The 24,848-nt window shown below is 29.9% G+C and overlaps 1 protein-coding gene across 32 annotated transcripts in view; it reads right to left on the bottom strand.

The window, feature by feature from the left end:
* Positions 1-24,848, bottom strand: part of LOC140052368 (uncharacterized) — a 116,685-nt gene that overhangs the window by 51,025 nt on the left and 40,812 nt on the right. For 30 of the 32 annotated variants that reach the window (XM_072097916.1, XM_072097919.1, XM_072097936.1 and 27 more), the window contains 14 exons: positions 18,903-19,001; positions 14,554-14,652; positions 14,250-14,348; positions 10,716-10,850; positions 6,952-7,137; positions 6,192-6,290; positions 5,805-5,903; positions 4,222-4,320; positions 3,780-3,878; positions 3,326-3,424; positions 2,001-2,099; positions 1,361-1,459; positions 725-1,021; positions 142-240 (listed from right to left, as the gene is read on the bottom strand). In XM_072097916.1, the coding sequence (XP_071954017.1) occupies positions 142-240; positions 725-1,021; positions 1,361-1,459; positions 2,001-2,099; positions 3,326-3,424; positions 3,780-3,878; positions 4,222-4,320; positions 5,805-5,903; positions 6,192-6,290; positions 6,952-7,137; positions 10,716-10,850; positions 14,250-14,348; positions 14,554-14,652; positions 18,903-19,001 (1,707 nt within the window). The remainder of the gene's footprint in view (positions 1-141; positions 241-724; positions 1,022-1,360; positions 1,460-2,000; positions 2,100-3,325; positions 3,425-3,779; positions 3,879-4,221; positions 4,321-5,804; positions 5,904-6,191; positions 6,291-6,951; positions 7,138-10,715; positions 10,851-14,249; positions 14,349-14,553; positions 14,653-18,902; positions 19,002-24,848) is intronic. The other 2 variants (XM_072097931.1, XM_072097944.1) reach the window with 1 other exon arrangement.

Below are 24,848 nucleotides of genomic sequence, written 5' to 3'. Positions count from 1 at the left end.
TCTCTCATTATCTACTGTCTACTGTAAATTTGTGATCACCTGCACTATCAAACCTACTATACAAGTAGTCCCAGTGCCACACATAACATATGCAGAAACTTGCTTTCACTGTGACTAAATGTTGCTTTTGTTGTGACTTACCTGGGCTTTGGCATCAGGGGATGCACAATGTCTGAGCAGCAGAGAGGCGACGCCCAAACGACCATATTTGGCAGCGACATGCAATGGAGTGAATTCTTTCTGTAAATTAAAATGACAAAATCAATTACATAAACAAAAATTAAATCAATAAATGATATAAGTTAATTAAAATCATCAGATATAATCCATATAAAGAGTACAAGATATAATGTATGTATTACAAAACCAATTCTGAAAAATATGAGAATACAAATATACTATAGAATTTAATAAATCCATAAATTATTTCATCTTCAATGATAAAGTGTTGCCTTCTATACAATACTATTGATTGTTTTAATAGCAATAAATAAACTTGTATCAATAAGCTATGAGTTTCTCCAAGAACCTATAATATAAGGGACACCATTTGCTAATAACAAATGCACTACTATTATGGTTCATATATTAATGTCTTCAAATCACATTTCCTTTTCAATCAAAATGAGTTCAGTTTCAGATCATTTTCAATGATATCGGGTGGTATTGTAACCCCCTCAAAAAAATCTTTATTATTTTATTTATAATATTATTATTAACTGACCTTAGTTTTCTTTGAGAGGGACGCGCCATGCTCTAAAAGAGCAGCAGCAACGTCCTTCTTGCCCTCCCGTGCAGCAATATGCAGCGCTGTGTACAAGTCTTTTGTTTGAGAATCTGGATTGGCCCCTTGTTCTAGCAAGAGGGTAACAACCTCCACGTTGCCCAGACGAGCTGCGATGTGTAAGGGTGTCTGGTTCTCATGTGCTCTGGCGTCGACCACAGCTTTACTGTTCAGGAGAATTCGCATGATTTCGATCTGGTTAGCACGAGCGGCAAGATGAAGTGGTGTTTCTCCACGCTAAAAATGTTAATAAAGATTGAATCTTAAGTAACTTTTCCAAAACAAGACATTACAATTTTTATCAAGAAGCTATTAACAACAATGGTAAATAACATTATAGAAAGGGCCTAGAAAATAATAATTATTATTGGTTGTAATAATTAATTAATTCAATAAATTCTCCCAAAAACTGGACTGAATAATTTACTAATAAAAGATAAATGTAATTTTTTAAATATCGATTTACAACGAAAAAATTTAAACAAGATGTAAAGCGATGTTTAGTATCAAAATCTGTATGTCAACATCACTAAATAGCAATAATTGATTACTAAGAAGGCATCATTTGTTACTTACCACATTTGGTTCATCAATTATGGCTCCGTGCTTCAGTAAGAACAGAGTGTTTCCGACATTTCCCATGAAGGCTGCTACATGAAGTGGAGTTAGACCAGACTGAAAAGCAAGACAAAGAAATTATACAGCTTTGTCCTTTTATCAAGTATGATATCAGACTACTACATAAATATAGTAACCAGGATGATGAAGTTAGTATGTATTGCATATAGTTAAAGCGCTGGGCTATTATAGTATTTTAGTTTTAGTATCTGAAGTGATAACATACTTTTCTTATTTTCCAGATCATTTTTGTATTCAAAGATTAACATTAACGTTATTTTAGATAATGTCTTTCAAACTAATTTATACCGTTAAGCTCTGTATAAGATGAAGATCACAAACTACATCACATTGGTCAACAGTCACAAAATGTGAAGAATAATAAGCTAGATGTGAGGGTTTGAGGGATATAGCAGTAGCGTACCCCCACCCCCTTTTTAAACTTCTTCATTTCTAGCTAAAACAATCACTACCAATATTGAAAACTTGTTTTCATCACTTTCACATTCAGCACAATTTTCATCTTCAACTCATAATCATTATCATTGCTTAATCAACAACAAATTCTCATTGGCTAACATGTTTGTAATGAACTCACGTCTGTTGTTGACTGAATGGAGGCGCCATACTTGAGTAGAAGTTCAATAACCTTGATACGATTCTTCTTACAAGCAATGTGCAATGGGGTGAATCCATTCTACGAAGATTAAACAAGAAAAAACTTATTACCGATGTGCGGAGGAATAAACACAGTCATTATACGAAGATGTCATCATTAGGAAACGATCATTAGTTTGTACATAAAATTCTTGTTGAAAAATGAGCTAAATTGCTGTGTTTATTACCTTATGGTAGCTTCACATTTACATATTTCAGATTTACTAATATATTAAATTTTAGTCTTGAGAATTAAATCTTATTAAATTTGAATTCATAATTATTAAACACTAAGCATTTGTTAAAAAAGTATGTATGAAAACTCTTGTTATAAATACAGTAGTACAGTAGCTAAGTATATCATCAATTGAAAATATAAAAATGCTGTCAGTAGTGAGTTCATTGATTTTTGTAAAACATGGGTGTGTTTTTGCTCATTATGAAATAACTGTCTTCTTAAGACGGTTCTATAGTCATTGACTTGCTGTTGTTTGAGATCACTGAGATACAGTATATCCCTTTTCTAATTTGTTTTATTTATTTTGGACTTTTTAATTACTTAATTAAACTATTTCTGTTTATTTATTTAAAGTTGTGTTTTTCTCGCAGTTTTGTTTGTCAGCATTTTGCTATTAAAAATGTTTATTATGATTTATGCTATTTAATTTTTTATCTATTTTTTAAATTTTTATTTTTTTTAAATTTTGGTTATGAGTTTAAAATTCAGTGGTGGTGTAGAAGACTTTGTTATTAACAAATGCCTACTAAACCATTAATGAGTGTTCCCTAATTATAATAGTCGACCAGGATTTAATTGAATGTAGACTGAATTCTGCATGTAAAATGTAAATTATTCTCTTAGTAAAGTGCTCAGATTCCTAATCGTCAATTAACGACACATACTGTATGTATGAAGTTAATTTCAAACAGCTCAACAGCACAAACTTAAGAGGAGTTGACTGGAAGAACCCATGGGAAATTAAGACATATCTTTATAATGAATATTCTTCATTCGTGTGGATTTATAGAAGAGCTGATTAAAATTGACTTTTTTCCATCAGCAAACAGATATTGGTATCATTTTGAAAAATTATTCAAAATATATCATTCTAAAAATACATTTGCATTATCAAAATAATTTTTTCTCATTATCACTTTAATGGTTTAGAAAGTTTCTCTTTTTGTTATTATTTCAAAATTGAACAGTAAAAAATGTATATATTTGTTATATAAGGTTAAATTTATATTTAAATTATGAAAATTTACCAATGCTCTGGCATCTGGGTTAGCCTTTCTATCCAGGAGTAGCTTAGCGACTTTGTGGTGTCCACAATGTGCAGCCACATGCAGTGGAGTCAGGTAATCCTGAAATAAAAAAAAAACATATTTATTCTCTATAAGTATCTATAATGGAGCGTCAGGGTAATAAGACAGCTTTTCTAGCTAAAACTTTTTAAAAAAACCAAATGCAATCAATTTTCATTCTGTTGGTATACAAAAGCGCTTCTATTTGTTTAAAATCTCTTGCAACTCTTGCAAGTCAATGTGTTTTGCCAAAACAATGGATAGCAAAACATTGAAGAATATACTTACAGTAAATGAAATATTTGTTATGGTTATAACAAACTTGGATTGAAAAGTCCCTACAATGTATATCTGGCACTATTTGATAATTAATATCTTCAAAGTTAACATATCAAACCGAGAAAAGTTTACTCACTACTGTGACATCATCAACAGGAGATTTGTGGAACAGGAGAAGTCTAGCACTGTCCACATGATCACCTTGGGCTGCCATGTGAAGTGGGGCCAAGCCATTCTATAAAGAAAAAGGACAAATAATAAATGGCAAATGTTCACTTAAAAGATTTAGAATTTGTTCGAACAAAAAACTGATTATAATGCAAAGTACATTTGATTGAAACTGTATTTGAAACGTGATTGTTATTGTTGGAATGCTGTGAATGCCGACTTAATTATATTGAAGTCTTCTTTTGAAAGCAGAACGGTGATTGTGAGTGTGTATTAAGAAACTGTTTCTATATTTCTTGAAAGAAGATTGTTTGAATGTGGCACGTTTGTGTCTGTTTTGATTTCAGAGAAAATCCTCTGCATTTTTTCAAGTCAGCAGAAAGTCGAAGTTATAAAATAAGTCTAATTACCTTTGTCTTTGCTGTGACCGGAGCTCCACGCTCAATCAGTTGATCTACAGACTGGTCATGGCCACTTCTGGCGGCACAATGCAATGGAGTTAATCCATCCTAGAAAAGATGTAAAAATTGCGTCACATTCAAGAAATAAAAATATCATCATAAAAATATATTAACAATAAAGTTGACATAATTACAGAATGGTTAAATGGTAAATATATAAGAAGTCATAGGAATTCTAGTCATGCACAGTCAGCTGAACATCAATTACATCATTACACTAAGGCAGTCATAATGACTGTACTATGCAAGGGTGAAGATGATTCAATGACATAGTAAGATTCATATAAAACATTCGTGTTTCTAAGTTAATCTTCAGAGAAAAATGTTCATATTTTTTACAGTAGTATGACTATTTATGGCCAACTATATAGAGGACTTTTGTTTGGTTTCCCTTTAATAGGGGTTTCTAATGTATAACAATAAATTAAAAGGAATGGTATAACATCAATGAAGCCACCATACTTTTTATCTACTTTCTAAAAAAACAAGTCGAAAAAAGATGAGGTATCATCATCAATCATGATGATCAAATAAAGATTGAAATGTCAAATCATGACTTCCCACTCTATCTAACTCATCTATTATTTTGATGCCAGACAAATTATAACTTGCACGTCTATCCTTTTTTACAACCAATATGTTGCTTAATTAGTAAGTTTTTTCTCTGTTTGAAGTTAATAACATTCCTATGATTAGATTACAATATGATTTCTCTTCTTTAATTATTAAGCAATTTTTTTACAGTTCAGTTCCAATGAATTTTACAGTATATAGCTGTCAAGAGTTTCAGTAAATATTTAAATACTTTTTTAGACTTATGCATCTTGTTTACTCTTTCATTTTGTTTGTTTTAAAAAGATATTTCAAAATATTACAGTTAAATATTCCGTTTTCAGTTAAAGTGTTGTCTTGTATTTTACTCTTATACTTTGCAAATAAATTCAATACATTAACAACTTGTCTTGGACAATAATAGACTACATTAATCTTTATGGCAGTTATCTGGCAGTTGGATTAATTTGTCTCCTGTCCAATTTACTACAAAGTCCAATGGCTTAATTTATTTATTAAAATCGGTTTTGTTGGGAGCTACGCCTTTATAATTAATTACTGTATGCATAATTTTATTAATTTTTTTTTTACATCATTATCAACCTACATTTCAAATACATTATAGAACTGAATTAAAAAAAATTAGAAATAATCTTATATTTATGTAAAAATAGTTTTATTTCTTGTTTGTCTTCCATAATTCGTATAATGATTTTGTTGTTAATTGCCCTGAAGTTGATTTGTTTTCTGATTCTTTAAGTATGTTAAACACAGTGTACATTGCTATGTTTCCTGTTAACTTGTGGCTGGTGGGTGTTTTAAATCTTTTGAGTATATACAGTACATATATATTTTATTTTTATATAACATCACCTGTAAGTGGGAACATTGTTCCTGTTGGAATGTTTTTGAATAAAAAATAAATAAATATACAAAGTATTATTAATTCCAATTTTTCAAATTAATAATATTTGTCTTACCCTTGTCTTGGCATCGATCTTCGCTCCACGGTCTAATAGGGTATTTATCATGTTGACACGCCCCCATTTTGATGCTACGTGTAAGGGGGTAATATTGTTCTGTAAATAAAACATTATGACATTATACTATCTTTTCCATAGTGTATAAATCGATTTTGTCACATTTTGTGCTGTTGCATAAATGGTAAGTAAATAATAGAGAGAGTAATTGCATATAGAATTTGATTTTTCAAATCGTAAAACTTCATCACTAGTTTTTTTGGTCTTATCATCACAAACCACACCGTTTCATTTCTAACAAGACTTTAATGCAAAAGATTATAACTCAATGTTCAAATGCAAATAACAAGATGGGACGTAAACAAGTTTGACCCAAATCACACTTACCTTTGCCGCATAATCTATGGTGGCGCCCTTTTGGATGAGCAGTATTGCCACATTGACATGTCCATAATGCGAGGCTATATGTAGAGGCGTGAAACCACTCTGAAAACAAGTACATAAAAGGTGTTATAAAAGTTAATTCATATCTGGAACAGAGTACAGTAATTATCTAAAACACATTAAATGCTGTTCTGAGAGTCACCAAACATTTCTTTTATAGTAGTTGTTACCAGGATGATGGGGATAGATTACATTTTTTACCAATCCAATTCTTCTATCATCATAGCATAGGATTAATCTCAAATTCACTAGGGCAAGTTGTTTAGAAAATCTTAAATAAAATCACACCACACTCCCAATAAAATTGGACATCCTCGCCAGACTAAAGTCATATCTGGTTTTAGGAATGCATATTAAGAATTAGAATGTTGACCAAGTCTGTGGCTTTGCTATAGCTTCTGGAGCATTAGTTTAAAACTCTGTCTACACTATCTAATGTGACAACAAAATTTAATGTGCCCATATATCGGCATGATGATGTCATATCACTACCATATTTGGGTATATCATTACCATATTGGGCACATCAAACTTTTTTTGTCAAACTACAGTAGTTTGATACTGTAGACTGAGCTTAATAGAATTACTAGCGCCATCAAAATGTTGGGACAACTATAATACAACGCATCTGACCAAAGGTTTGTCTCTGAAAAATTGTTTAGGCTGCCTTTTTATTTTTTTTAGCATCATCGTAAAATAATACCTTTGATGTCACGTCTGGGTCATGTTTGTTTTGAAGAAGCAGTGCAGCTGCTTTAGAATCATCCTTTCTGGCTGCGATGTGTAGAGCAGGTAGACGAGTCTTACCAGCCCGGTCATTTTCAAGTAGTACCGCAACAACTTTGTCATGACCCTGCTGAAGGGCTACAGCAAGAGGGGTAAACCCATCCTGAAATTGATAAATATATATGAGCAAATAAATAACCGTGACATAAACAAAGATATACACAGACTTCATTGCTTGATCAAATACTCTTCAATCATTCAGTACCTATAGTACAAATACACACACTTTTTTAATAATCTATACTATATTCGGATAAACCACTGAATTCTCCACATAAAATTATATGTGTTCATTTTATTGAATAAAAAATATCTAGTAAACATAAATCTTGAATAACCTATAATAACATTAATTTGGGTTATGAAAATGACTTAACATGTCTATTTCACTACCACTGTTGTCTAGTTGGCTATGTTTTAAGTAAACGATACTGAACTGTGAAAACTGCAAAATCTTATTCGGAAATTATGACATAAATTTTGATAAAAAAGATTCACATAAACAATTGTTATCTAATGATAGTTTCCTTTTAACCTTCTAAATTTAAAAATTATTAAACTGATTTATTAATCTTGAGTTGCATGAGTATGATTCATGTTTTAAATAGAAACATGATTACATTAAGATTTTTTATGGAAAAATAATTTAAGTAATTGTTTCATCTATGTCAAGGGCACTACAATAATAGTGGATTTTTAACATTACTTTGCTTACTACTTATTAAGGACATTTTCTGTTAATAATAAGTATGACAATTGACATAAATGAACAAATATTGAAAAACAATGCTAAAACTGAATTTCAATTAAGGTAAAAAAATATGCAAAAATCAAGTCTAGCTAAGAGCAATAGAGAAATGCATGAAACATCTACATTAAGTTCAGTGTTTATAAATAATGTATTTAGTTAATTTCAATAATGTTTTTTAAGATTTTAAATTCATGCGATTTACATTTAGTTGTTTAAAATCATCAAAATTATAAAATTTATGATTACAGTATTGGACTACGATCTTTAAGACATCTAGGTATGTAGGCCTATGTTGGAACTACTCTGTCCATGGACTGTTTGTCTGTTTAATCTTAAACCATTTTCAAATTAAATTGATAGAAAAGAATGGAAATCAGACATTTAGGGTAACGACCTTTGATTTCCTGCACACGTTCTCAGAGGGGATACGGCAAATGTGTAACCATTTGTTCATGCAGCAAGAAATATCATTTTCACGTATGCGTCATCAAAACGTGCTTTACGTGATAGTTTTAAACTTCTCATATGACTTTCATTTGAAACTGATCTAACCCTATGACAAGATTTAGAAAGCATTTGAAAGAAATCTTTATGGATAATATATTTGTGTCAGTTTTGGTAAATTTGTTTGACCTTAAAAAAATAGATGAAACATATATTTTGAATAATATACTGGTAATGTTCATAGACAAATAAGAATAAATATATCGTACTTTGTTTTGTAGAAAAGGATTTAGGAATTTGGTTGGGGAATATATTCGGTCTCGGAGCTATATAAATTTGGTTACTTCCCCCACCCTCCAACTACCAACCCATAAATGTTAAGAATACTTTTCTCTCTTGATCATCAGTAATCAATTCCATTTTGTTTTCAACTCAAATTTATCGTTCTCGTAGAAACTGATCCTGTCGGCCATTTAAGAATCTCACGAGAACCGACTCAAGCTTTAAGGATTGGATGTCGGATTGAAATTTACATCATTTACAAAATCTGAACCTTTGAAATCTCAGTTTGACACAAGTGAAAGTATCAACAAGAATACTGTTTTAGTAAATAGTAATATCTGACACTGACAGTACAAACATATATTATTTTTTATTATCATATTAGAAAAATTTACCATAAATCTGTCTGCCTAGAAAAAGGGGAAAATTATTTTATATAAAGCTTACTTATATAAAGTTTAATAGACATTTTCTGTTTCTAATTGATGCTATAGATTATTGAAATGATAAAAATATTATTAAATAAAACAAATTTATTATTATATAGTAAAAATTATGGATTAAACTATTAAGTCTTTAAAATATCATTCCTCAGAATTACATCTGCATTACCTCCTTCTTGTTTACTTACAAAAAGGAAATATGATTTAAAAAGTATTTTTAGAGAAATAATTTTCTCCATTCAGAGTATTATATATAGAAACAAATATGTATGTTTCCTTATTTTATAAAAAAACATTGTGTATTTAGCCGCTAAAAAAAAAAGAATACATGGTGAAAATAAAGCAGCTATGCACACTAAACTTATAAGCATAATTAAGCACTTTTCCCGTAAATTAACACATTTCCTTGCGAATTACCAATATTCATTAACATGTATTATGTAATTATCCATAACATTTCCAATAAGTGTAAATTCTTCAATCTAAATTTAATGACGGACAAGGAAACGAAAGTATACTTCAAAGTTGTAATGAATGACTGTCAACACCAATACAACAAACCAATATAACAGTATGAAAGCTACTACAATGAAAATTGATTTGTGAGCATGTGCGGATGGCTGTTATCCATTATTGCTTCGTATTCTTTCTATAATGTGTCATGTAATACTATATTATTCATTTTGGTTTGAATCTAAAATTTAGTTTGTCGCTTATTCATAAGGAATGATAGCAGTGAAAGGAATAGCATCTTTGGCTATTTCGCAAAACATGCACTTTACTTCAACTACACTACAACAAATAGTGTTATTTTAACAATCGTTTTAACCACAAAATAAACAACGCTCACAACATATTCTGTCTACGATAGCTTTACTTTGCATAATATTGCGTAGGCAGAGTCAACAGATGATGTACTTATTAAACAAATTCACCTTTTATTTCAATTTATTACAAAATGACAACAGAGAACTTGAAGCAAAAACAAGGCAAAAATAACAGAAATAATAACACATGCACATCTTCAATCATCGTTTATACGCAAGAATGACAGACGAAATGTCAATAACAATAACATCAACTAATGAAACAAAGGCACAAGAAGACAGATTGCATTTCTGAACAATACGTACAGAAAGAATGACAAGAGAAAAATAATGACCTAACATATATTTAAATACTGGTAATACAGTATGAGTTTGTAATGTGGACACAAACTACAATTGACAGAGGTAGAACTTTCTAATTCTTAATTTTGCTTAATTTTGAATAGAAAAATAAGAGATTAATAGAAATTGATAATTAATCTAGTAACAATATTTATAAAGGGATTATTAATGTGGTCAGCTATGATCTACAAGCAAGAAAAAAAAAATGCAAATATATATTCTCTATTTAAATTGGAAAAAAATTACAAAAACAAAGTATCTGATAACTTTGAAGTTTGAAAATGGAATTTTTTATCTTATAAGAACATGCTTATGATTAATTTATTTAATACAACATACTCTTATTTTTTTCTTTATTATTGATTTTCTTCATCCAAAAAATGTTATAATATTTAATACTATTTATGTATAGTTATTGTACCCCACAAATTTAATTGTAGTAAGCAGATAAACTATGGCAAAACATCTATATTTGCAGAGATACAAACATTTATAAACTACAGCTATCATGCATACAAAGCGAAGACATAAGGCAAAACAATAGTGCGACATGGACACAAAAATAAAACAGTCCGTGCATACGACCTCTCACCTCCGATTCTGACTGGGAGATCTGTTGTTGCGGTTGCGGCATTGGCGTGGGCTTGGAGTGCTGACACTCCAAGAGCAAGGCCACAATAACATGATGGCCCTGCTGAGTTGCCACGTCCAACGGCCGAAAGCCATCCTAATGGATACATACAACGTATCCGGAATATCCCCGAAGAGAGAAAGGCGAGCGTAGAGTAAACGAAAGAAAGTGCACGTGAAATTTATATACAGGAGTGCTAGATACAGTATTTTACTGTCCCACAAAAGAATATTTACACTCAATATAGTTATATAAGATATATAAACATATTTTTTTTCTATATAATAATGCTACTACTATTAGGTGACATTATAAATAGAGACGCCATATTGAGTCCAATTATTGTAAGGGATAGATCTTAGATTTCAATGCAATACAATACATGTCTAAGATTATTAAAAAGTGGACTATAGGATAACACTTCACAAAGTTAACATTTGGATATATTTACAGGTCTAATAGAGTGTACTTGAGAATCATGCATTTACTAAGTTTAAAAACAAAATTATTAGATTGATAAATATCAATTATTTATCAATAAAATAATTATTTATAGTTTGAAACTTTGAATTTTGCATTGCCTCATTATGATTTCTGATCTTGATTTTGTATATGGAAGTTTTACTAAAAAAGGAAGTCTTTGTGATTTTTTTTCAAAATCCCAGATGAAAGCTAATGAAATGTTAAATTATTCTTAATTTAACCTTTGTTTGGGGGAAGGAAACGTCATCCCCCAGATCCACAAAGACAGGATATGAAATCTGTTTATAATGTTTTCTTAATTAAACCAAAAAAAAAGGCTTAAAACATTTTTTTAACAGCATCAATTGAAATACAGGGTCAGTTCTAATACTGGGCCAAAATCCTAACATCCTTTCTAATAAAAGCTATACAAAAAATCACTTATGCATGCAATTTAAATAACCAATGCCTTGTAAAATGTGCTTTATTTGTGCTAAAAAAAGTCAAACCCTAGAGGTTTTCTTGAATTGTGGGTCAGTCGGCTTGGCAAATAATATCTGTATACCAATTGTTAAAGTAGCAAACTAACTGATGAAATTTACTGCCAATATGATCAAATATATTAAAAAAATATGGAGCTTTGGATTGGACCTGGTAGCATAATTAGTGAAGCACCTGATAAGTGATCATTATAACTTGGAAGGTTTAGCCAATTAAGGTCTGTCAACAAATTTAGATGTCTGTTAAAAATGATTCCATTTGCACTTTATTTGCCATAAGATGCAACCAAAAACTCTCTAATAAAAAAATCTAAGAAAAGTTTAATTTATGGACTACTGAAGTAATAACAAAAAAACTTGACAAAAATTTGACCTGAAACGAATTATTAAAAATAAATTGCATATAATAAATAATAAAAAATAAATATAAGGTTTTTAGCACCAAATATGCATGCAAGGGTTCCATCAAAATTTGAGTATACTGCATATTGTGAACAGGTTCAAAACTCCATATTATTTGTGCTAAGGGTTGAATATTAACATTTTCAGTCAAAAATGTTGTTTAAGCAAGTGATACTTAGCATAAAGCTTTTGAATACATAACAAATGCATTGAGGTGAAAATTAGGCATTTGGACAAGTGCATTACAGATATTGGTAGGGATTTCAAACAAGTTTGCTGTCTTAAATAACTAAATCAATTAGTTTAATTAAAAGCATATATAATTTATCCAAATACAATCCTCAAGTCACTTTATATGTTTTTCCAAATAAAATGTGGAAACGCCACTTTATACTGTATGTTTGTCCAAATAAAATGTTATTGAAATATATTTTATGTTAGATTAATTTATTATTTTAGAAAAGAAGGTTTAACATTACATACATTATATATCATTTATGAGTGGGATCCACCATTCAGTTTCATTGGACTGGATTGTAATTTTTTTCCATAGAACAAACTTAAAATACATTTATAATATTGAATCCTATTATGTTTTTGTAAAGTACAAAACAATAACCATTATTTAATCTCACCATAAAGTTGATTAAAAAAATGCAGATTTAATTTCTGATTTTAAATGGCATTCAATCATATATAGCGAGTTTGTTCTAAATTTCATCCTTGTGAATGTACAGTAATTGTAATTTAAGCATTAAAAAAAATAATTTTAATAATCAGAGAAAAATTAATTCCCCGATGCAAACCTAAAGATCCTATACAGAACAAATTAAAATGATAATATTAACTGATAAACGAGAATAACATATTCAGTAGAATATCAGGATAGCTTTCTTATTATCTGCGTTTATTGTACTTTTTACATCTGCATAATTGCTATTTAACATATTTAGCATGGTTTTGAGGGTTTAAGATGTTGATACATTAATTAAACCTGTTCTAAATGGAATAATAGCTCAACGTCTTATAAATCATAATATGGAAGGTGGTTTTGATCCATATACAATCCTCAATTGTCGCTGTTCTTATACTTCACCTACAGCTAGGATGTCATATCCTCCAAGTAGCTAGTTTCATATAAATACAAGGCAGTTGTGCGGTGGGCGGGGTTCTTATTTTCTTCCGGGTTCAGATTGCTTTTCCTTATTACTACAGTTAACTCTCCCAATACCGTAAGCTTGTTTTCCACTAGGCAAATATATTCGCGTAAATCAAAAATCCCATGTTCTGATTTTTTTTCACATCACATTTAGTAGTTTGGAATGTATACGCATTAAGGCCGACTCAGACAGCATCATACGACGAGTCGTCTTGAGATAGCGTCGGATGTAGTTTTTAAGTCATCGGAAGAGCTTTAAACATGTTTAAATTTCTCTCTACGAAATGACTCGTACGACGCTGTCCGAGTCGGCCTTTAGTCAACGCAGTTGATTCATGCGAATAAATAAGCAAAGTGGAAATCCAGCATTATATGGTTTTTCAGAATTCTGGTATTCTAATGTGTTTTTACCTTTAAGCGTGATTTCCACTAGGCACATTTGTTGGCACGAATCACAACGGTTTGAAGAGAAAAAAATTGTGCTAACCTGTACACTACACAGAGTGAATAGCTGCAAATTTCATTTTCAAAACGTATCTGCTGAGTATTTTGATTCGCATGAATGCTTATGAATGCGTCATATCTCATTTTATGAGCCCTGATTGGTTGCGCAAGAAAAGGTTTTGGGAGAGTAAACTATATTCTATAACCTCTACCAGGTATGTTCTATATACCATTCTCAACCTTGTTAGCAAATGGCTTCTGCAATTAAATGCATTGTGTGAAGTAAAAGTCAATGTTGTCAGATAACACACTGATGTTTTGCGAGAGGGAATAAATTAAATGTCACTATGCATATTCAGCACACGTTGAAACAGACAAATGTGCTTTAATAATAATTTAAAAACCTACAAACTGAAATAAAAGATAATTATAAAACACAAGTTGGTTAAAAAAAAACAAAAGAAAAACAATTTATCGCATAATGTATAGTTAGTAGCCAATTGCAGTTGACATCAAGAGTGTACTAACCTCAGTGGCTAAATTTTGGTTGGCACCGTTTTTTAGGAGAAACTGCACAACATCAACATGGTTCTCCTGAGCTGCCATATACAGAGGTGTGAATCCATTCTAAAATAGATAAAATAAAAAGGCGATTAATGTTTACTTATCTTGTACCACATCTCCCTGCTTATACTAGAGACGCTTCAAGCATTTAAGCTTAAAGTACAGTATGAGTTTCTCATTTATAGGCTCTTGGAAATTCAGTTTTGAGTGGTCTTCAATAGGTCAGGTCTGACCCATTATATTTTAGTCTTTAAAAATGAAAGCTTACCTGTGACTGTATGTTTACATTAGCACTGTAGTTGACTAATACTTTCACAATTCCAAACTGTCCAGCTAAAGATGCAATATGCAGTGCTGTGTTCCCTTTCTAAAAGATAAAACAAAAGACAAAAATTTATTAATATTATTATTATTATTATTATTATTTTAAAAACAAATTATTAATAATAACATCATAATAATATTATTAATAAATACTATTTTAAATTACTATTGACATTAACGACTACATAATCATATTTGATTTCCCAAAATGTTCTGTTTTAATTTCATTGGGATGCCTATTACTATTATATATTTTATTACTAAAGTTGACTGTAAAATGTAAAGTAGATTGAATTTGGAATAGGAAAGGAAATTAATACCCAAGTCAATAACTTTATTATTCGAACATTTAATAAAATTGTGATGTCAAAGGTGTTGAAATAACAGCTTGAATGATAAGGTAATAATAGGTAAAAGATGAAGCGTTGGTTATAAATTAATTAGTAACATTAATTGACCTAATTAAATTTGCAATGTTATCATATGACAAGAATAATCAGAACATGAGAATACTGTTCACACTGTGTATTGATCTTCAATGGCAGAATAAACAATAGTTAAAACATTAGTACAATACAATTAATTTGATTTGGTTAAATTACAAGACATTTCGGAAACTTTTCTTGTGGAGAGATATTATGGATCTCTTAGTTCTTCAGGAATGAAATATTGTTAGGCTCATCAACACCGCTTAAGTTAACAAGAACTAAAATGTGATTTTTAGATTTTAGGAAAGGGTCTTTGTTTTTTAATTCCAAACTAGTTATCAGTATTACAGCAGGCCTTTCTTTTGAGGTGAGCGAGTGTGATCATTTACCTATTCAGTAACACACTCCTAAACTGCCCTTGAGGAGTGTGACTTGACACTTAAATTTGGCAAACTTCCACAAACTAAAACAGCACACCTACAGCACCCCTGAATGTATTGAGGAGTGCAATTTGTAGCACACCTATAACTTTAAAAAGACAAGGCCTGTTTACAGTAGTAAAGATTTAATTTAATCCAACATGTGCTCTAAAAAAAGCCACGGTAAACCTTAGAAATATAACTATTTGCCTTTTACAAATAATTCAGTCGTTGTTATAATTCATAACAATAAATGAATATTATTATTATAATAATTGATTTTGACAAAGTACTTATTCAAATAATTCTTACACCATACAAAGACATAATATAGTGTTGTAAAGAATATTACAATATTTTAATACCAGTTATATACACAATTCTGAATCTTTAATATAGGATGATTAAAAATCAATAATGTTATAGCTAAAATAAATGCATGGGTCACATACATAGTGCAGTATGCATTGACCAATCACATTCGTTAATTTATTTTCTTATGGTTTGTACACAATGTCTCAATATAAGATCATTTGAATAAAAATAAAGAAAGTTCAATTGAATTGAGAGCTAAAAATAATTGAACCATGGGTCGACAAACAGAAGAGTGCAGTGATCATGACATTTATCACATTGCAATTTGATAATATTTTCTATATTTAAAATCTTTAAAGTACACAACAGAAAAACAAAAACAGATCAACAAGGGTACAGTAGGACTAAAAATATATAATAAAATATGCTGTAGGTCACATAAAGAATAATAAGTGCTCATGACAAATCAATTTTAGTTTGATAATTTATTTCTTAAGATATTTTTACAATGTGTTTATATAATAGGATCAATAAAATATTACAAAAAATAAATCTATCACACAAAGTGGTGCAAATTAAACAAAATGTTTTTAATCAAATGGCTCACAAGACATGTAATTTTCATGAACATTTTAGTAATAATTGATAAAGCCTAATTAAAAAAAAATGTTTTACCATTGTTCAATGTGTTTATAGGATAAAAAAATAAATGAGGTTTGGTTGAACAAGAGCATAAAATTAATGGAAAGAGAAGACACTACACATTTATCTTCATTGCTTATGTCAAATAGTTTAATACATAATGAACTTTAACCAATTGTATTGTAAACAGTGGAGTAAGTAAAAGATTTAAATTAGTATTAAAATTTGTCATTTGGATCTTCAGTATTGTATTGTAACATACCGTTGTTACGTTTCAGGGGAAAATAAAAAAAAAGAACATTTAAATGTTTATTTTGATATAAGGGAAATAAGGGTTGACAGCTACTTTCATCTGGATGACATGGAGCTCTAAAAATAAATACTGATTCAAACTTCCTACTGTATGTGCTTAAAACAAAGACACATTTTCAACTTTATCAAACAAAAAAACAGGTAAATTACTCCGATCAAAAGCTATTCTTAATACTACTCCACTATTTGTTTTATTTTAGTTAGGCAAGTAGAAAACTTCAATCATTAAAAGTGACATTTTCACTATGAATTATAAACTATTTTATACAAAAAATTGATAATTGATACTGTCAACATGTTTCAACGTAGGTATACTATAGTTAATTGAAGAAAAGAATAAAATATTAGCCAAATAATAATCATTCCTTCCTGCCATAAAACAAATTATGAAATTTTGAAAAGAGGCAAAATACAATCATATTTTATTTTACTTTTGTTCCTTGTTAAAAAAAATCCTCCCTCTTAAATAACCATTTAAAGAAAAATTGCAATGAATATATAAAAAATGCTTTTAAGCTTGGTTTCTATCTGCCCTAAAACATTAAGGGAAAATAGATAATTAATTGGTTAATATGGTTTATTCCTAAAAAGATAGATTTAATAGAAGCTTGCAGGTGGTTGGCTGAAATGCTTAAATATCAATGTACATAACAAAGGCATTAATAAATCATTTAATACATTTCAGACATATTATATTCTAACAGATTATCTGATATCAATTTTATCATGACAAATAATGAAATATATTAATAATAAAGTGACATTATTTTATGTTACTTTTTAGTATAAAATCAATTTTTTTCAATGTGGATTTATTGAATATCAAAATATGTTAGTTATATTTATTATCTAATTGCTTTATTGATAATTAATATGATCATTTATTGTGTAAAAATATAAGTATTGTTTTTTTAAATTATTAATAATAATAACGGTAAGTTAATGCAGACAAACTCTAAAATTACCCAGTGATATACAGTTACTGGAAATTAATTAATTTAAAATGATAAGATGAGAAAATCTGTGAATGATCACTGTAGATGATAAAATAGTATAATACAGTAGTATTGTACATTATAAATAAGGTAATGTGTACGTATAAAATCTTTGTCAGATAGTTTTTCACTACAAGTCTACTGTATGACACATTGTCATATACCCCTATAATATAGTATACTAATTAGCATTATAAATAAGGTTGACGTTTTAAGTCCTTATACTGATACGAATTTCAATCAGCAATATTTAGTTCCATCCCCACTAATCCATATGTATACACAGTGGAGAATAAATTGCTTTTTATAGCTCACAAAACCTAAACGAACAGTCATCAAAATTATAATGATAAATTAATGGACAATAGCATCATGCAGGATGGGAAAATTTGTTTATAATATAATATTCAAAAATTGATTAGAATGTTAAAATTACATAGACATTTGTTAAATATTAACAAGAAATGTTATTTTTCAATTAGAATTCATAAAAAATGCCATATAAAAAGTTTGACAATGCAGAGTCTGCATTTACAGTATTTTGAATGTAATTATAATTAATTAGTAAATCTGATAACAATTTCCAAGCAAAAAAAACAGCTGTACTGTAGTTACGACAAAAATGAATTACTAAAATGTACCTAGCAATTACCAGGATATTTCAGGCACTTTTCACATTGTTACAAACATGACGGATATTTTGAAAACTACATTTTAAAGAATGTAAATTACATTATCATTTAAAAAAGTATAATCTAGTAATCTATTAATTTCAGTAAACCTGTTAGTGAATTAGTCTAGCAAAATTATATTGATCAGATGTTAGTACTCTTTAAAGGCTAAAACTGAATCAATCTGGAAGAGAATTTTTGTTTATACTGTAGATGCCAAGTCCTAGAATTATGTCATAGTTTAGGTGTGGTTGGTGGGTTGTTTAAATCACTATATTGGATTTGTATTTTAACACATTTTCTGTTTGAATTTGCTGGTCTGTCCAAGTATTCTTGTGTGGGATTCAAACCTACCACCTTATATCACACTAGCCTGGCATGTCTCTAAACCACCAGAAATAAGGTAAGATTCAAACCCAAGGAAGAAACATGTAAGGCACCAAACAGTATGAACTTTAATAAATTCTTGTTTTGTAATCATTACTGTTATAATTATTTCTTGATACTTTACCTTAGTGGCTGCATCAACATCAGCTCCTCTTTTCAGCAATTCTGTCACAATGTTCAAATGACCCTCTTTCGAACTAAGATGAAGAGCGTTCAGTCCATTCTAAATGACAAATGAAAAATGTATTGAAATGATTATTATAGAAAACCTGGTTTAAAAGAATAGGCCGGGACTTTACTATTTATATACTATTGTTAATTGTCTTGGTAAAAATGTGAGTGAAAACTGTGCAATATTCAATGCGACATCTATAATATGGAAAAATGTGACAAGAAAAAAGTAGAAAACCAATACTTGGATTAAATATTAATATTTATACACACTTAAGTGTACTATGGGAATAAGACTGAAACATAAACCATTACTTGAATTACATTAATGTAGCACAGGCTAAACATACAGTATAATAACTATGTTTGGTGGAATTAAAGCGAAAGACACATTTCCACCTACAGTACAGCTACTAGAATCATAATTATTATGTAGCAGTAAATCTTGAGCCAAACTTTAAAAGAACATTCTGTTCTTTTTATGTGTCTTCAACATGTTCAGCTGGAATGAATATTTTATGTTTTCTATAATTTTGACACAGTAATTACACGAAACAAATGTTACTTGGTTCATGAAGCAGATACGTGATCGTTATAAAACATTAAGAACACATTTACAGATGTTGATTGAATATTGCCCTACATTTCTACAACTTTGGAGATAAAAAACTATCTTTAGTAAGAAAATTGCGTACTGTAGGTGTAGCTAAAAAAGTTTGCATTGGTTAAAAAAGTCAAGAAACAGTGATGATAACAATAGAAGCCTACTTTCGGATCCCTATTGAAAAGGTTATCCCGGGATAATGAATGAGGGGAAATATATGACACTTTGTTTTCTACTGTACAGACATTGGAAACAGTTTGTGTAGATTGCAAAAACTTAAAGCAACTTTTCAAAGTGATTTTCAATTTATCAATCTTTAGATGTGTATCAAAGTCCATTCCAAGTTAAGAGGATGTCAGAGAGATGACATTTGAAACTGAATGAATGTAATGTTCAGACAAACAAACGTGTTGACATACTGTATTACTTTCTACAATTAAATTTACTATACATACAGTAAGCTTCATTAACATTTAAAAAAAGTGCCATTCAGTTTTGAATGGATGAAATGTGAAAAAAACAAGTAAAAGAAATGAGTACAGTTTGCTAGTTTGTGTCTAAGATTGTAGAAAGATCAAATCTACCAAACATAGTATCATCTCTTGGTCAACATGGGCTTGATTGGTAAATCCATTGAAATTGATATTGTTGAAACCAAAAACAATTACAGGGGACCTCAAACAAATATTGACTTAACCTGCATGTTTACCATTACTTCATTAGGTGATATAGTTTGTCAACACTATCAAAAAATCCATACAATATTCGAGATTGCATTAAGAGTCCAATGCTTACATTAAACTGAGTGAGGTTGGTGTGGAGAGCTATAGGTACACCTCAAAGATAAATACATCAGTGTTTTCTCTATCACCTTGTGAAATATAATGACGAACTTACTGCGCAGTTCTTACTTGACACGAAAAAAATGTTTCTTCTAGGACCAAACGAGAAATCATAGATATTCAACGATGTGATCCTAGAGACTCATAGGTAATCCTAGAGATTATGAGATAATACTGGAACCAACTATATGATAATCCTAGGTCAGAGTCAGATAATTCCTTTGAATCCTAGAGCAATCATGAAGATCTTAATGGTAATGAATCATACAGAATCATACAGTATCATTTATTGGGAAACTACATTTCTTGTCAACACACTTACTTACACTATACTGTACTGTCATCCTATTTCTCAAGTTAAGCTTTCTGTACAGTAAGGTAGAATTGTCCACTAATTATCATCAGACAAACAAATAATCATTTCAACTATCATGTTGTACAATCAACAAGATTTCTATATTTTTAGCTGCTTTTGTTGATTACAAAGATTTTATTGATCGTATGACATTATCAAAACATAAATTATTATCTAATTGTGCATAATTTGCTTTTTTTGAATGTTGTTTAATAAGAGTTAAGACATTCATTAAAAATATGGATGGGAATAATTATCTCATTAAAAATGACCAATAATTTATATGAAATATAATTAGTGCCTTTCCTTTGGCGTTCGCTTTCTCTTCCTCTGATAAAGACATGATCGAATAACAATGTATATGGGCTAATCAATCATTTTAATGTTAAAATGTTTTGTGTTGCTTTCTTATAGATCTTTTCTACCTGTTGATATTATAATGACATGGTTTCATAGGTTAAACATAATATTGCCAAATTAAAAAATGTTACATGAGAATGAATGGACACAAACACACTTTGAGAAACACATGGTTATGCTTCAGAAAAATTCATAACACTCTAATTTATAAACAAACTTATCGTAAGAATAAGATAGAAAAGGGAAAATTTATCTATTGAACAGTTGACTGCCATTATTAATTCAGAACAATATGTAATATTAAAATAATAACTACTTTTTCACATTGCTTGATGATGGAGACTTATATTCTAAGTACAATGTACTGTACTATCTAACACATTAACACTTGCGATTCAGGTGCAGTGCTTATTTATTATGATGATGGAGGGGCTTTCAAAATAAAAACAATTGAGACAATTCAAACCTCGTCATAGCTTGTTTCATCATCCATTTGGAACATTTTGTTGAGATGACCAAAAATATCATTAAGTAAATTATCCCGAATTCTTCTGTGTTGTAGTTTTAAATACTCATCGTGAATGTTGCGAGTAACAAACATTGTGTCACTAATGTACCTCATTTGAAACGCTAATGATAAGTAATCCGCTTGTTAAAGCAATTTCTCCATCTAAGTTATCGTGCCGATTACGGTATTCTAGCATGCGGCGTTTAAGACAAATGTTATTTAATAATAATAAAGGGTAATATAATGAATTGTCTATTACAAAATCCTCACGTTTGTTTTCAGTTTAAAACAACTCGATGCGTAGATTTTTGTTTTAAAGTCATGGTACAAAACAATGTTACTGAATTCCTTGTCCAAATTTTTAAACGTAATATTTAATGGATCAAATATTAGAAGTCAAAAACATCTTCGAGAAAATCTGAGAGCATTGGCAAATATTTGAATATTATATTTCCAGTTTTACATTTAGTATACAACTTTATAGTAGGATTAATGTTTCACTAGATATAGTATGTTGATACAAACAGAATCCAAAAATAAAATGACAAGATCTTCAGTATACTTTCTCTCGCTTCCTAAGTATTTTATCAAAATTTAGATAAACTTTCTCTTGCTTCCTATTAGTTCCACAGAACATAACCCAAAACAGCAAGCAGATTTCATTTATGTTAACAAAAAGAATGATGCTTAAGATTTATATCCAAAGTCTGCTTAGATGTTTAGCATAAAATCATTTATGATCAAAATCTGTTTCCTTCCCTTTCCAAAATGCGCGTCGGTTTCTTTCAACTTTCACTTTAGCCCTTCCGACTAACTACAATTAAACTAGTGTTACAATCGCGAATGTACAAAATGATCGCATGATACTCAATGATAAAATGTGTACGAGTAGTACTCCATTTTCATGGTTTTTACAAAAAGTCAATTTGTCTTCCACTTTAAATTTAATATAAACACCGTACACGTAGGCTGTATTAATCAATCGAAAAAACTGCTAAAGGTCCTCGACAATCGATTTCACGCACAATTTTGATAACCCTTTTGGAGGATAATTTGAAAACTAAACACTCAATATTGGTTAGCTCCACATCATTTCCAAGGTAAAACGAATATGCACTTAAAGCAATAGACGAAGACTTAACTTCATTCAACTTCTTAACTCAATAACCAATTAAATAAAAAGAAGATCCATTTTAAAATCTGGCAGAGATGATTTAACACATTGAAAACAGGTAATAAACCTGTCAGTCGTGAGAGTAATGAAAAGAAATATGCAGCATGCACTCCAATGTTTCTCCCGAATCCCTGAATGAAAAATGAATCCGTCCAATGTTTATGAGTACTTTAATCAGAACAATAGACTCAATGAACCAGACTGTGCATGTATCAAGTCAAGATTTTGTTTTGTGCGTGTATAACAGAAATTTGAAAGGAAATGATGTTGATAACAACACTTTCTCTCTGTTCATACGTCAGTCGTGCAAAAGTAGCGCTACCACTGGTCTGAATAATTCATTATTATATTTAGGCTATTATTACTTTGACCTGCAATCAAGTCAGGTCGTCAGGATTACAGCCAATGAAATCTAATGAGAAATCTTCAAGACAAAATTCATTGATGTGAGTGTTATGAGAGCTTGTTTCAACAGTGTTCGTTGATATGGTTGGGATGTAGTGGATTTCAAGCAAATTAATATAGATTAAATGTGGTGATTGAGTTAAGATTTGCGTATCCTGTACACAGGCAATAAGTGTTGCACGCCTTTAAGATCCAATACAATAACAATCAATATACCTTCATTTGGAGGCAAGCACTGTGGGAGTCATAATAAAGAGGAACAAAAGATGGTATTGAATTACAGCAATATCATACTGGAAATGAACTAGCTTTGATATCAAGTCAGTAGCCAATAAGATATTTTCATTTCATTAATGTTTGTAGTGAAAAGTGTGTTGAAATGTATACTGTACTAGACAATACCAGAAGAATACAATGTAGGCAGGTTATTCAGTGTTAATTGCTATGTTTGTGAATTTTAACAACTATAATTGTAAAAAAATTATGGAAGTAAATTGTAAATAAGTCCAGATGTCATTACTGTACATTAAAATTGAAGAACAATTGTATGTTTTTTTCACTACACATAGATTTAATGGGTGCTGCATTAAAACAAAAGACTTTTTTTCTAATCTATAAACACGACAGTATCATTTAGTTGGCAAATTAAAAAAAAAAATGGAAAAGGAAGGTACATTTTATATAGGTAATTGAATTGAAGACTTTAAACCAGAATTATCTTTGAGGTTATATACAGAATACCATGAATATTCCTTTTGGAAAGATTTATTATTAAATATAAGAAGTTTTCGTTTGTCAAATGAAATCAGAATGTAGGCTTAATTCAAGTAAAAATGTTTTAGTTTGTACAGACAACATCCTATATCAAAGATGCTCTCCGGGGTGAAATGCCATCCTGAGATGAGTAGTAGTAATTAGTACAGTTCTCTTCTTAAAAAAAAATTAATTTATAGTGTAATTTTACTTTCTATGGACCAAAGATTGCGAAATAAAAGATTGAATGAATGAATTACATAATTACCAATAGCATGGGATAGAGGGCAGCATACATAAATCTTACAATATTAGTAATTGTTAGAGAATAATTTTAATCAACATAAATAATCTAAATACATATTTGACAGGTAAGGCTGCTCAAACTATAAACACAAAACAGTGAGGAGTTTGAGGAGCTAGATATCCTAAAAAGACCAGTCAAGTGAAATCAATGCAACATGAATAGCTGTGCAAATTTAAATTAAATAGAGGGCAGCAATATACAGTATGCTATGCTGACTATTATCATTTCTGAAATGTTGCCAACATTTTTTTCAATTCATAGTCAATAGCCTAGTTGCTCACTGGCTTCTCAAACTGCTCACACAAGTCAGATAGAAACGACAAGGAATTTGATGAGCTAAAGCTTGTCGATTGAATAAAGCTAATCAATTCAACAAACATATACTCAAAGAGTAATACTGCCCTCTATAAATTAGATTTTTTCTCTCTCTCTCTTGTATGTAAGTTTATTAATATTGCAATATCATAATGGATCGGTCTACATACTAGAAATTATGTACAATGTTTAGTATAAATTACGTTTAGTATAAATTGAATTTATTATCAATACATTTTGGATAGAAACGAATCTTGATTGCTGGAAGGCCTTATT

The sequence above is a fragment of the Antedon mediterranea genome, chromosome 6 (genome assembly GCF_964355755.1).
Source record: "Antedon mediterranea chromosome 6, ecAntMedi1.1, whole genome shotgun sequence".
In the NCBI taxonomy this organism is placed as follows: Eukaryota; Metazoa; Echinodermata; class Crinoidea; order Comatulida; family Antedonidae; genus Antedon; species Antedon mediterranea.
The sequence above is the reverse complement of the archived record's forward strand: the minus strand, read 5'-3'. Positions and strand labels throughout refer to the sequence as shown.